Source organism: Pteropus alecto, unplaced genomic scaffold (assembly GCF_000325575.1).
Source record: "Pteropus alecto unplaced genomic scaffold, ASM32557v1 scaffold11, whole genome shotgun sequence".
Classification (NCBI taxonomy): domain Eukaryota; kingdom Metazoa; phylum Chordata; class Mammalia; order Chiroptera; family Pteropodidae; genus Pteropus; species Pteropus alecto.
In genome coordinates this window covers 5969547-5983341 of record NW_006431956.1, presented here as the reverse complement: position 1 = coordinate 5983341, position 13795 = coordinate 5969547, and the positions used below count along the sequence as shown (strand labels likewise).

The window sequence follows — 13795 nt, the reverse complement described above, 5'->3', positions numbered from 1 at the left end:
CAGCCAAACCGTCTCTACTATTTTGGACTGGACTCCTACTAAATTAAATACCTCTTTTGAATAGCACATGTTTCTCCTTACTTCTAGGGATTGAACCTCAATTTTCATTCTTTCAGCGGTTTAGTAGAAGGAATAGTCATATGAAATAAAATAGATAAAAGCTACAAAGAAAGTGGGTCAAGTCTCGATTTAGCCATTTTCTGCTGGGTGACCTTGGACCAGTAACAGCCCCCTAAGGCTAGATTGCTTGCACTGAGGGGCAGTACAAAGCTCTTGAGCTCCCAGTCACTTCCTTGGGCGTCTGTGCAAATGAAGTGATGTAAGCAGCAGTAGGTGAACTGTCAGGTCGTGTGTGTGTGTGTGTGTGTGTGTGTGTGTGTAACCATTTTGCATGGTGTCTATTTAAGACCAGTCCCCCCTTGTGAGAGCTAATTCAGACTGTTGTTTCTCGAAAAGTTTGACTCCTTCATGTTACTTTTTTGGCCTTAATTCACATCCTAGATTGGTCACCCCACTTCAGGGGCTATATCTCCTGCCACTTTCCACCCAAAACAATTCCAGTAAGTATATCTAATTTAATTTTTAACCATACAGTGTATATACAAGCTTTTCTAATGGTAACTAGGATATAAAACACAATATATCATGTTGCCCAGTAAGAATTCATTATGCAAAGCCTCCACTTCAAGGACTTGTTCTAATTAGAACAACTATGGAAAAATTTTGAAGATCCTGACTGTAATTTTCTATTTGTATTTTCAAATTCAGAAAGGAGGGAAAGTATCAGAAAGAGCACAATTTAGTTTTTAAAATTCAGGCAAGGTATGTCTCATATAAATTCATCTGTTGTGTAGTCATACTGATATGTCAGCCAGTGTCTTTGGTTCATCTTAAATTATCTGAGAAAGAGAAGACATTTGACCTGCATGGAATACTCTCATATAGCCACGGTCCCAACTAGGGAAATGAAATGGGGGATTTGAGTTTGTGTGTATGCTGTACACTTATTTAGATTTTGTTATTTTGATTTCTTTGGAGAATTCACGAATTAGACAATTAAAAGTATAAAATCTATTGAGTTTGTTCCCCATCTGAAAAACCATACATATTCATTACAGAACATTTTAAAATTGGAGCAATAGAAGGAATTTTAAAAAATCATCCATAATTCCATTACTAAATGTTAATTTTTAACATTTTTTTATTAAACATTTTTTCTTCACTTAAAAATTTCTTTGTTGTATTTCTTTGCAGTCTTTTTTTTTACAAATGATGTCTTAGTTTTATAAGTTATAATCATATTTTATTATAAGCATTTTCCATGCTATTATATGCTCTTCATTTTTAATCCCTGAGTCATGTCCCATTGAGTAGAGAAGATATAATTAATTAATTAGTCTTCCATTTCTTGGTGACAGTGGTTAATGCTTCGGAGTTAAAGCCTTGAAAATTTTTTCAGGTTATTTCTTTAAAGTCTTCAAAATAGAAATGCTGGGTAGAAGGGTATGAACTTTTCTTGGGTTCTTGATACATACTGTTAGGTTTAATTTTTAAATTGGACTTATTTGTGATTTTTCTCCTTTAGGTATACTCGGGATAACAATGTTCTAAGCCTAGAACAGAGAAAATTTTATGAAGAAAATGGGTTTCTTATCATTAAAAATTTGGTATCTGATGCGGACATCACACGCTTTCGGTACAGTAACACTGTTCGTTATTTCACAGAAATATGCGTTATACGCATGTGATGGGAATATAGTGAGATCAGACGTTGCTCCGTGACTTGGCTTCTTAGGTTGCGGTGGGGACCGCAGGCTCTGGAGCCGGACTGGCCGGATTCTTCGCAGCCCCACCCCTCAATGCTGTGTGTCCTGCGGAAATTTACTTCATCTTTTCAGGCTTCTGTCTCCATGTCTGTAAACCGGGGCTAATAATAGCACTTATGTCCTTGAGTTGCTGGTAGGACTAGAGTAAAAAGACAGAATGGACTTGGAACGGGGCCCGGCCCATCGTGGTAAGTGCGACGGAAGTATCTGCTGTTATTCTTCAGATGTGACCCAATCACATCTATTTCCCTAAGGACTATCTGAACTCTGGGAGTGAATTCTAGCTTCATGGTTAGGAGGCAAGGACTTCTGAGTTGACCACTTTCTCTTCCTTCCATTCAGAACTATTCAAATCAGGGCTGGAGGCCAACTTAGTGTCGCGATCACCCCCAAATCTGCAAATCTTTGCCAGAACAGGGCCAGGTAGGTGCTTGGAGCCAGTGGTAATGACATCATTTGCCAATTTAATTTCTTAGGAACGAGTTTGAAAGAATCTGCAGAAATGAGGTGAAACCCACTGGATTAAGAATAATGAGAGATGTGACCATTGCAAAATCAGAATATACTCTAAATGAAAAAGTGGTTACCAAGATCCAGGATTTCCAGGAAGATGAAGAACTCTTCAGATACTGCACTCTCCCTGAGGTTCGAGGCCTGCGTTTTCCTTCTCTTTAAGCTAATAGCCCATCTGCATGCTTGCCTCTGCAATCTGCTTTTTACTTTACCTGGCACCTTTCTGCTGTGGCCCTAGAACAGTGGTTCTCAATGGGAGGTGGCATTTGCAGGAGACATGCTTGGCTGTCACACATGGACAAACAAGGAGGGATGGTATGCTGTTGGCTCCTGATGGGTAGAGGCCAGGATGCTGCTAGGGGGGCCCAGGGATCCTGTAATGCACAGAATAGCCGCCTCCCTCAAATAATTACCCCCCCTGCCAAATGTCAGTGGTGCCCATCTCAAAGAACCCCCACTCTACAGTTTGCTAGTTATCTTTGGTTGAGAAGGGCAGGAATTCTGTGTCAAAGAGAGAGAGACTGTCTCACACTTGATACTTGTATCGGCAGGGCGAAATTACTGAGGCTAGTCACTGTAAATCCATTGATTTTTTTTCTTTTTGTTTTATGAATCTGGTCAGTGGAGCTGTTTGTTCTTAAACTAGTTTCTTTTAAAATTATTATTCTTTAAGAGTAAATGATATTTATGAAATTATCCAAGCAGTCCAGAGGAGCAAAAAATGAGGAGCAAAGTGTCCCGCCCCCAGCCCCACTCACTGCTTAGCTTTTTCGTGTCTTCCTCTAGAATTATTTTGTGTCTATGCAGGCATATTTGTATACCCCCACGTCGTACCCTGAGAAAATACTAGTTGGCACCATGTTTTTTTCCACGTAGAGATCTTAGACATGTTTCCATAGTATCTATAAATCTCCTTCATACTTTTAAACCTGCTGCGAGTGTTCCATTGCATAATGTGCCACAGTTCATGAACCATTTGTTAGAATGGTTTTAAAGGAGACATCGCATACAGTACTTACTGTAAATTATAACCTTCATTGCTGTTAGGGAATTTGACTCCTGAAGAAAGACTGTGCACGTAGCCAGCTATGATGTTCGGCCCCTTGCTGGGGACCAGAGGGAAAGTGGCGCCACCGAGCCACCCATTCATCCCGACCTCAATTCTCGTTATGGACATGGATGTTTTCTGGATGCCAAGGATGAAAAGCTCGAGATTAGACAACTTGTGTTAAATGAAGCATTATCAAGATTTTCAGATTATCTGTATCGCTAAATTATGAACCAAGTATCTGGTGGTTCATGTCATGATCTTTAGGAGGTATTCATTATTTTAATAGTTAGGTACCTATTTTAACATGTATTAGAAAAAATAACCAGCACATGTAACCCATGATTTTAAGAATATTATTAATCCAAGATAAGACTATGTGAAAGAAATGAGTTAAAGAAATTATTAGCTAACAATATTGGGTAATAATGCGAGTTATGGCAGAAATGGTGAGGATGGCTCTTGAATGACTGAGGTCTACAAAATACTGGTCTAAGTGAACACTAAAAAAAATGACAGGCTTTATAAAAAATACACAAATGCAAATTGCCGATATTCCTTATCAAATAGAATTAGAGTTTGAATATCAGCTTTTTCATTTAACTGGCTCTGCCAACTTGAGCAACTTATTAACCTCAGGCTTATTCATGTGGGACATTCAATTAATGGGGGTATTAATTTTCAGGGGTCACTATATGGCCGATGTGTAAAGTCTCTGGCAGGTAGCAGGCATTTGGTGTCAAGTCCTGTCTGCTTTTCACTCCTCCCAGGAGGATCGGATGCTGGAGGCAGCACCTGGGCTGCCAGAGCCCATGACCAATTCAGCCCTCCCTGTCACATGCTCTCATTGCGGCTTCTTCTTCATAGCCTGTGTCTCAACCACATACCCATGTCACTATTTAACATAGTTCTTGCTACCAGACTACAGACTCCGTCAGGGCAGGGACCCGCTTATCTCGTCCGCTGGTGTGTTCCCATTTCCTGTCGCTCTGCCTGGTTCATAGAACTCAGTAAAGAGTTGTTGAGTGAATGGCCACAGATTGTGAAGTTCTCCCTTCCTCTGAGCTACTCATGACAGCTGCAAAGGGGTCGGGCCCTTTTATGGTGCCTTCTCATGAACAGTCTCGGTGGAGAAAGAGAGAGCCGGGTTCTCGCTGGGCAATGATCCACAGCTCCTATTGATCAAAGGTCATTCCTGTTCTTCCCAGTTAACTTCTCACAGAGACATCTCCCTCTCTTGTAAAACAAGTCGTTAGGTTTCCAGCTGGCTCCAAAAACCTGTTTACTTCATAGAGTCTGGATTGCCAATGATTTCTGGTTGCCGACTTTTGTGCTTTGTTTGCGATGTTGTGAAACACGAATTGTTTTTTTTTTAAACTATCGCCATCTTGATTCTCGTAAGGATAGTCATTGCGTGTACCACTTGTCTGTGCATCTGATTTTCCAAGATTTTTTTTTTCCCCTTTTCCCTTAGATTCTGAAATATGTAGAGTGCTTCACTGGACCCAACATTATGGCCATGCATACAATGCTGATAAACAAACCTCCAGATACCGGTAAATGGCTCTTATTTGTTAAGGAGAAGGAAAAAAAAGTTTAGTTAACATTCATAAGATTTCTGTTCTAACAAGAGCATTTATAGTGTATAACTGCTAAACTGTGCATAAATGAATGTGTACTGTTAAAAAAGATAACAGGCCCCAAATGGAGTCACTCGTGCTAAGCCCATGTCACGGGACTGAGGCTCAATACCTAATTATAGTTTCAGTTTCTCCCAGGAATAAAGTCTTAGCCAATCAGTCTGGAAGTGCCTGGTCAGCACTCACGAGGTGATCTGCCTGACAGACCGCCTTCCTTGCCTTAAAGGAGGGTGGCCATGCCTGAAACGGTCCTCTTTGCTAACTTGCTCGTCCTTCTGCCATCTGCCTACAAAAGCCTTCCATTTTGGTTAGCTCTTCAGGACTCGTTCAATTTGTTAGATGAGATGCTGCGACTCACAAATCACTGAATAAAGCCGATGAGATCCTTGCATTTACTCAGTTGAATTTTAAAATAGTACTTTAAGTCAAAATAGCTTACGTCATAACAGCATTGAAGTAAAATAGTGATTTCAGGTGTTAACTGTAGGGTTATTGCTGGATTTTCAGATGACTGGTTTTTTAAAAAATGCAATTTTAAAAATACAGGAGTTTATATAACATAGGCTTCTGTTATTCAGCGTCTCTAAGCTTTGCTAACCATCCTCACCTGTGGTAGTGTGAATTCTGCCTTCCCGATCTGAAGACATTATTATTACTAACAAGATTTGAACTAATTTTGTAAGTCACATGCTACAATTGTTCTTAAAATTTCTTGTGCTTGCTGAAATATAAGCTCCTAAAACCTCACCCCTGGAGAAACTGATTCGGAAGGTAGAACCCAGGAATCTGCATTTTATTAGCCATCCTCAGAGATTGTAATGCAGATGGCTGTCGGGCCACACTAACAGTCTGCCACACCAGCCATAGTAAATCGGCCAGCAGAGGCATTTTCACCTTTTCTTCCTCCCAATGGCCGGGAGAGGTTTATGTGCCCGGCCAGCAGATTAACAATGCCAAGTCCTTCTCTGCCTGCGTGTCTTGCCTGGAGAGGTCGGGTGGCCTGGGGAATCAAATTCAGGGAGCGAAACCAGGGAAAAATGTAAATGTGGTCGTCGTATCTCTGATTTCACACAGTGACTGTACGCCGAATGTTTCTAGTTTTGTGGGAAAACCTCTTAGAGGCCTTTTATCTATTTAAGCAGTTAATTAATATTTTTTTTTGCAATAGCCACTCAGAAGATTACGAGGGGACCTCAAATTTGACTACTGTCTTTAGTGTAATTAATCAAACGTGTTTTTGGAACACTAGGCTCTGTGCCCAAACGAGAGTTAGAAAAGAATAAAGCACAATAGAGATAATGACATATTTATGACTTGCTGGAAAATAGTGCATATAAGTACTCGGCCACCAGAAACCCAGAAGAAAGTATAGGATCTGGAGTCACCATGTTGATCTGATACTTCAATCCGAGGCTGATTTTCTAGAGTGTTGTTTCATTTGTTTAGTTTGGTTTTAGTAGGAATAGGTCACTATTCTAATTTTTCAGGCAGAGGAGGAGAATTCTGAGACTTGAGCGTCCTTTAAAAGCAGGTTCCATTTCAGGCAAGAAGACATCCCGTCATCCTCTGCACCAGGATTTGCACTATTTCCCGTTCAGGCCCAGCAATGACATTGTTTGTGCTTGGACGGCCATGGAGCACGTCGATCGGAACAATGGCTGTCTGGTGGTGCTCCCAGGCACACACAAAGGCACCCTGAAGCTGCACGACTATCCCCAGTGGGAGGTACGTCTGCCTAAGAGCTGAGTCTCAATCAGAATCTTGATTTCACACCAGTATAAATAACGAGCTTTACCGATGAGATGGCACTTGCTTTCATAGCAAATTGTTGTTCTCGGATTTGGAACTAGGATCAGGGAAAATTCAAGGATGTCAGATAAAATCATTTTTGCATTTTCAACAAGGGATTGTAAGCTAACCAATGTGGGGAACTTTGGATTGGAGATCATAAAGCCTAACTACAGGCATGAGACATAAACACTGCAAGACCAGATGTGCATGCCAGGCGCCCAGGAAGTCTTACACACTGATTTATGGCTCTGGGGCCAAAGAAGAGGGAGGAATCGTCTCCTTCCAGCTGGAGAGACCAGCAGGGGCTCTGAGGAAGACCGAACAGTATTCCATTGTGTGGCTGTTGATGCTGGAGGACTATTAAATGCTTTTGAGCTACGGTGATAAGGTCAAACTGGTTCAAGAATGATAATCTTGGGGTGTGGCACAGGAAATAATGGAGGTGTAGGAGTCCAGAGGCAGAGAAACTGGAGAGGAGACTTAGTGTTTTAGGTATAAAACAATAAAGTCTTGAAACCCCATAACGATGGTCAGAATAGGAAAAGCACCAGGTACTAACACAGGAAGGATGAATGTGGTTCTGTAGGATGTAAAGAGTAAAGCTTTAAGGACGTCTGTCTCCGTTAGAATTCCTGCACTAATGATCAATGCTAAGAGAAAAAATTTGAGTCTAGATTCTGATATAAAATCTGAAATTGTGAGATTTGTCCATTAAGATGAGGTTGAGGGAAGGTTTATTGCGAGCAAAAGGGAGGGTTTGCATCATGCTTACTTCGTGGAAGTTTGGCTAGCCCTGGTGGGCAGAAGTGGGCGTCATCACTCTGTGGAAAGAGTAGGGGGGTCGGGGGGCGGGCACCTGGCACGGGCAGTTAACACCGACTGTCTGATCTCTTCCATCCTCTGCTCAGATTCAGAGTGGCCGCAGTGGGTGGTCAGATAGACTTAGCTTGGGTCCCATTTCCTCCCTGGCGTGGAAAGCAGTACACTCGATCAAAGTCCCAACATAGTCCAGCAAAAGGAATCTGGGACCGTCTGAGAGGGGAATGGGATGCTGCCCTGCCTCCACCCTAAAACCACCACCACCCCCCTCGCCATAAAAGCTCGTAAGCTTTAAATCACTCCTTACTGTACTTTTTAATAAAGATATAACCATTATCTAAAGCTATAACTAACTTTGGAAATAATTATAAACAAATACAATGTTTTAATTTACTGTTCTTTCTTTACTTTAGATATGATATGAGTAGTTTCTGAGCTAAGAAAAATGTAGTGTATTCTCTCTCCTAGTTTGGGAGAATAGCTTCTGAGGAATAGAAGAATGATTTATGCCAAGTGCCAGGTGAGGGAAAGAATGTTTATGGATTCAGGCTGGAAAGATGGTCTCTTGCATTAACTGCAAAATGCAAAGCTGATCTAGATCTTCAGTTATAATTCAGTAAGGAAAGATAGATGGAAATTCCAAATTTTGCATGTGGTGCAAAGGCCCCATGATTTTAATATCAAAACGTGATTTTCTAAAACTGGACATCTGAGAAGCTTTTGCATATTTATGTATTTATTTTTTAAGAATCTAATTTATCTTTTTCTTTTGGAAGAGTTTAGAGAACCCTTGTTTATCTTGATGAGCCATTGATAAAGTTTGTAATTACTGGCTTCCTCAGATACAGACTTGGCTTCTCTTATGTGTTCTAGAAAGGAGTTAACATGCTGTACCACGGGATCCAGGACTATGACGAAAACAGCGAACGAATACACCTCGTGATGGAGAAGGGAGACACCGTTTTCTTTCATCCTTTGCTCATCCACGGATCGGGTCGGAACCAAACTCAAGGATTCCGGAAGGTATGCATTAACATCACTGCACTTTCCAAAGATGAATAGTTAGAAACAAAAGTGTCAAGACATATTGAAATGTAAGATTTGTGACTTTTAACTAAACTGGCATTTAGTCCAGTTCATTGACCAGGAAGTGTATTTGCTTACCTCATGCTTTTTCACTCCTATCCGTAGAAGCCAGGTGACCTCAGGATCCCAGCCTTGTTGGTACTGATTATGTCACGGAATTTCTTCAAAGCAAGAGCTTACTCGGTAGCTAACAGCCCTTGCTTTGGAGGCAAAAACCATTGCTGGCATGATAAAATAATAAAATGTAGAATGTATATATCGCACGGTAACCACATAAGAGGAAAGTTTCATTGCTACTGGGAAAGATATTGATCTGAAAGAAAGATTCTGAATTGGTGGCCCAGAAATCAGATTTAGCAGGCAGCCATCTTTTTCACCCCCTAGTCTTAGAGAATTTTAAACTTATGATTTCATTGCTTATTATTAAAAGTGACAAATTTCTCATAAATTCCCAGATTTCTCATTGCTCTGAAATTCGGCACATCTGACAGTACTGTGGGCTCCTACTTTTCCTATGATAACATGACTGTCGGCACTAAATATTGGGTGCTCCTTTGGGACTGTCCCTTCTTGTCTCCCTGAGGCCAAGGGTTAGTTGCCAGATTTCGTCTTTCATTCATTTGTACTTCCAGGCTCAACAGGTCCAGGAATGAGGGTGAGATGAGAAGGTGCTCTCCTCAGGGGCAATATTTAAGGGGTGGGAGGGGGGCAACTAAAAGAACTAAACAATCAAGTTTAATAATATTTTTTTACAATAATATTTTTTAAAATCAAAATTACTACCAAAAAAAAAAAACCCATAATGAGCACAATGCTAAAATTTTAAATAAAGACAAGATCAGACTCTCCACTAGCCCACAACCCTCAGAACTATGCAAACGGAGGTACAGGCACCACGATACAAATAACATGAATTTTAATATACTGACTGGCAATTTTTCAATATTTTTTCAACTACTTTAATTTTGGGAAAACATTAACCCTTAAACAATACATGAAAACATGTGTAAAGGAGAGCACGCTTCCCCTTTTGCCTCATTGTCCAATATGGCTGTCAGAAGGGAGTCCTTCTGATGGGTGTGGTCACCTTAAGATAACTAACCTGTGACTAGGAAGGTGAGTTTTCACTATCGCTTTGCAGCACCTGTGTAACTTTTTCAAAAATGGGGAGAGCCAAGTAAGGAAGGAAACAAGATGAGTATCTCATGTGAATGCTGTCAGACTTTAAATGTCCTTTTGATATGAGAGGGGTGTGTGTGTGTGTATTATTTTTCTTTGCAAGGTTCCCCCTCCCCCGCCCCCATAATCTATGGCCATTGAAATAACAAACCATCACAAACTTGATTGAAAAAGTAACTTCTGTGACTAAGATGATGATGAAAAACCCTGGAATACATTCTTTTTTAGCACCTGGGTATATCTGCTCCTTAGAAAAATCAAATGCTAAAAAGTTAGAGACCTCCTACTTATGTAATTACATCCTCTGCCTCATAGATGCCTTTTGAAAGTAAATTATCACAGCTAGTCGAAAACTTCTTGTAATTTCTCAAGAAGCCTTTAGCTGGGGAAAAGGGAGAAGGTGGGGTGTGAAGGGAGAGGGAGACGGGGAGAGAGACTGAGCCACTGAGACGGACTGATTTAAGACACAGCGGAATAGCTTTCAATCTAGAACTCAAATGTTGAAATAACTGACTTTCTAAAAGAAGACTTCTTGCTTGGTTGCTGATGTGAACGGGACTTTTTTCCTAATATTAATCGACTCCCTTTGCCCAGGCAATTTCCTGCCATTTTGCCGATGCCAACTGTCACTACATCGACGTGAAGGGCACCAGTCAAGAAAAAATTGAGAAGGAAGTGATAACGATAATGAAGAAATTTCAAGAAACGAAAGGTTGGACCATGAAGGTATGTGTATGAAATGACACGGTAAAGATCTCGTTTTTAATTTCAGGTGCTTAGTAATTCTCATACTTGATTTAATTTGCAAGTATAACATGCTTGGGTTGGGAGCTCACTGCAGAGATGTGGCTGAGATCCACTAAGAATAACAGTGGAGCTTCGGTTTGGACTTGCTTCCTCAGTGTGGGTGACCTGAGAGTGGGTGCTGCTTCTTGATGCGTGTGGGCTGTCCTGGGGTATGCAGGCTACCTTGTTCTAGGACAAACAGGTAGGAAAGAAAATAGAAGACAGACTTAGAGGAAAGCTAAAGGTTTGCACTATCGATCACAGGCCTCCTTTACCTGTATAGGATAGAGTATTTATGCCTTTGGAAATCCAGTAAGACTCCCAGAAAGGAATTCTCAAGCAAGTTTTTGTTTTTGTTTATCGCTTTGCAATGGGAGTTTAATGAGAGGCACTGCTTGTATGTAGCACAGATTAAAGGACACTAATGCTTATCAATTAAGGGGCACGGGACAATACTTCATCTCCTTCCCTAACTCGTACACATCACTTGTCATTATTTGTTTTTAACTAGTGGACATTCGATGCTGCTGAGGATCAACAGGAAAATTATCAGTCAAGGCAAAGAAATAAATATATTTGCTTCGTAGATTACATACATTTTCGCCTCTGAAGCAAGAAGCTGAGCTTACTTGTTAATTTGCATTACGTAATCCTAAATGCATGCCCGTACTTTGAAGAGCACCGCACAGCAATGGTGGGCGGCTACCAGTCTATTGGCAGTCATCCCCTGAACACCTTCCCAGATCAAGAATCTTACTTCGCCCTTCGCCCCCTCTCCCTTTAGAACCTGGGAATGCGCCCCACATCTGAAAATGCTCTGATTTCACATTTGCACATCCTAGAAAATCTAGTCCTTCTCCCTTTGTCCGGTACTTAAAATGACCTACAAAGGCCACATAGTTTGTTACCTGGGGCTTCCATCTGACAGCCTGAATTTTAAGGCATGAAAAAGAAATGTCTACACTACGTTTGAGGTTCGTCAATGTTGTATGAAATTAATTTTAGTTGCTCTCTATGTTACGGCTTATAAGCTTTACTTAGAACAATAGTACGGATTCTGCTCTGTCGTTCTTCATAAGGTACAAAAGCACTTTCATGTCCATTTTCTTATCGTCTTCACCAAAACCCCTTGGACAGTCTTCATAGCTCCATGTTCTCAGTGAGAAAATGAAGAGTCCAAGAGGTTGGCCTAAATTACGTGACTGACACAGCAAGACTTCAGGGTCAGGTCGAATTCCAAAATCATTCTTCCTACCATACCTTGCTGGTTGCTCAAAAATAAATGAGAAACAAGAAATTAGAAAGTCTAAATCGTCTCATTAAGAACAAAGAAAAAAAACCCAATAGCTCATGACACCATTTTCATGATTGTGATCTCATCAGGAGCAAATCCCTCAAAGTGGGTCAGGCAGAGCACCCAGCCCACTCAGCGAGTTGTGACATCTGTCACATCGAGAGGGCCAACTAAAACAGGGCTGACAGTCTGGGGACGACCCCGCCCTGATCGATATCATTCCTTAACATGATATAAGATGTTGGCGAGTAAATTAATAGGAGTCTCAGAATATGGTTTATGTCCTAACTGATGAACGAAGAAAAAAAATCCATCGTGGAGGTTTTTTTTAAAAACCATTTGAAACAGTTAGATGCTAGACATTTACTTTACATTAGGGTAAAGAGACACATCGAAGCGTCCCACACACTCATTTCTATTTGGCATTATTTCCAGGACGTCTGGCGATTTCGAGCACGATTGGTGAAAGGAGAACGGATCAACCTGTGAAGCAGCCCTTTGCTAAAACTCTTTTGGTTTTAAAGAAAACAAGAATGAAAGTATTTTCATTCTTGAGGAAAGTATTTTCTTAATGAGATGACATAATCTTTTCTGTCACTTGTGAACAAAATCAGAATGCACGGATCAGGTACTAGTGGCACGTGGGGCAGCGGTGTCGCCTTCTTGAATGAATAGTAAGACAATGAAAACGAAATGTTACTGTGCGAAGGAAAGCGATCTAGGGTTACAACGAAATAAAGGTGATTGCTGTATGATTCAATGTGTTAAATCCGTTTCTTTCAGGTAGCTCTTTCCCCAAGCAGAAATGAATTCTTTGGAAAGTCAGGGTGCGGCGAGTTTTGCCCGCCTGTCCTGGAAAACCTGCCACCAACTCATTTCATGGCGTGAGCGATTTCTTTGCAAATCTAGAACAACGTATAATACAGGCAGATGGACTGAAGGGCAGAAGAAGGGCATCATGGAGTAAAATTAAGAGTGGCTACTCCTGCTCTGACACGGGATCCCTTCCACGACTTCTCCAACCCAATCACCCTCCTTCTGAAAACGAAGTCTGCCCAAGTCTTCCTAAAGACGAGGGTAACACGTCTGCGATTTCTTACTGGGTAGGGCAGCTGAAAACCCTCAGCGTTTGTGAATGAAATCTAAGCTCTTTCTAGATAAAGGGAAATTTTTAGATACTTTGCTTTGGATTCCGAATGAGCAAGAACTAGGGGAGTTTATTTTAACAGCATCGTGTTTATCCCAGCAAGGAGACATAGTCTTTTTTTTTTTTTTTTTAATTCCATAAGAAAGAAATAGAGTCCCTTTGCTTGTCATTCTGGTAAGCGCAAGTTTTCCTAAATCTAGCTTCACTGCATTTTTGTCGGTTTCTCCAGTTTAAGCTCAGTTCCAGCTGGAAACTGGGGCGGATGAGAGGGTCGCTGATAGGGTCTAAGGAAAATGGATTATGGAATAACTGAAAATAAAATGTATACAAGGAATGCCAGTTTCACTAAGGGAGGAAGGGACAAACAAACTGTGGTCTATACATACAATGGGACATTATTCAGCCTTCAAAAGGAAGAAAATTCTGACTCACTACGGCATGGGATGAACTGTGAGGACATTATGCTAAGTAAAATAGTCCTGTCCTAAAAGGACAAATATTGTATGATCCCACCTCTGTGAGGGGTCCAGAGTAGTCAAATTCATAGAGACAGAGGAAGGAGGTTTCTAGGGGCCAGAGGGAGCGGGGAACAGGGAGCTCGTGTTTAATGGGTGCAGAGTTTCAGTTTGGGAAGATGAACACATTCGGGAGGTGGATGGTGGTGAC

The 13795-nt window shown here is 41.1% G+C and overlaps 1 protein-coding gene across 1 annotated transcript; it reads left to right on the top strand.

The window, feature by feature from the left end:
• Window positions 1-474: 474 nt before the first annotated feature.
• Window positions 475-12737, top strand: PHYH (phytanoyl-CoA 2-hydroxylase). Its single transcript, XM_015585586.2, has 8 exons — window positions 475-560; window positions 1586-1696; window positions 2303-2471; window positions 4862-4943; window positions 6571-6752; window positions 8511-8660; window positions 10497-10628; window positions 12418-12737. Exons 3-8 carry the CDS (start codon window positions 2358-2360, stop codon window positions 12469-12471), a joined length of 714 nt encoding a protein of 237 aa, XP_015441072.1. The 5' UTR covers window positions 475-560; window positions 1586-1696; window positions 2303-2357; the 3' UTR covers window positions 12472-12737.
• The last annotated feature ends 1058 nt before the right edge of the window (window positions 12738-13795 follow it).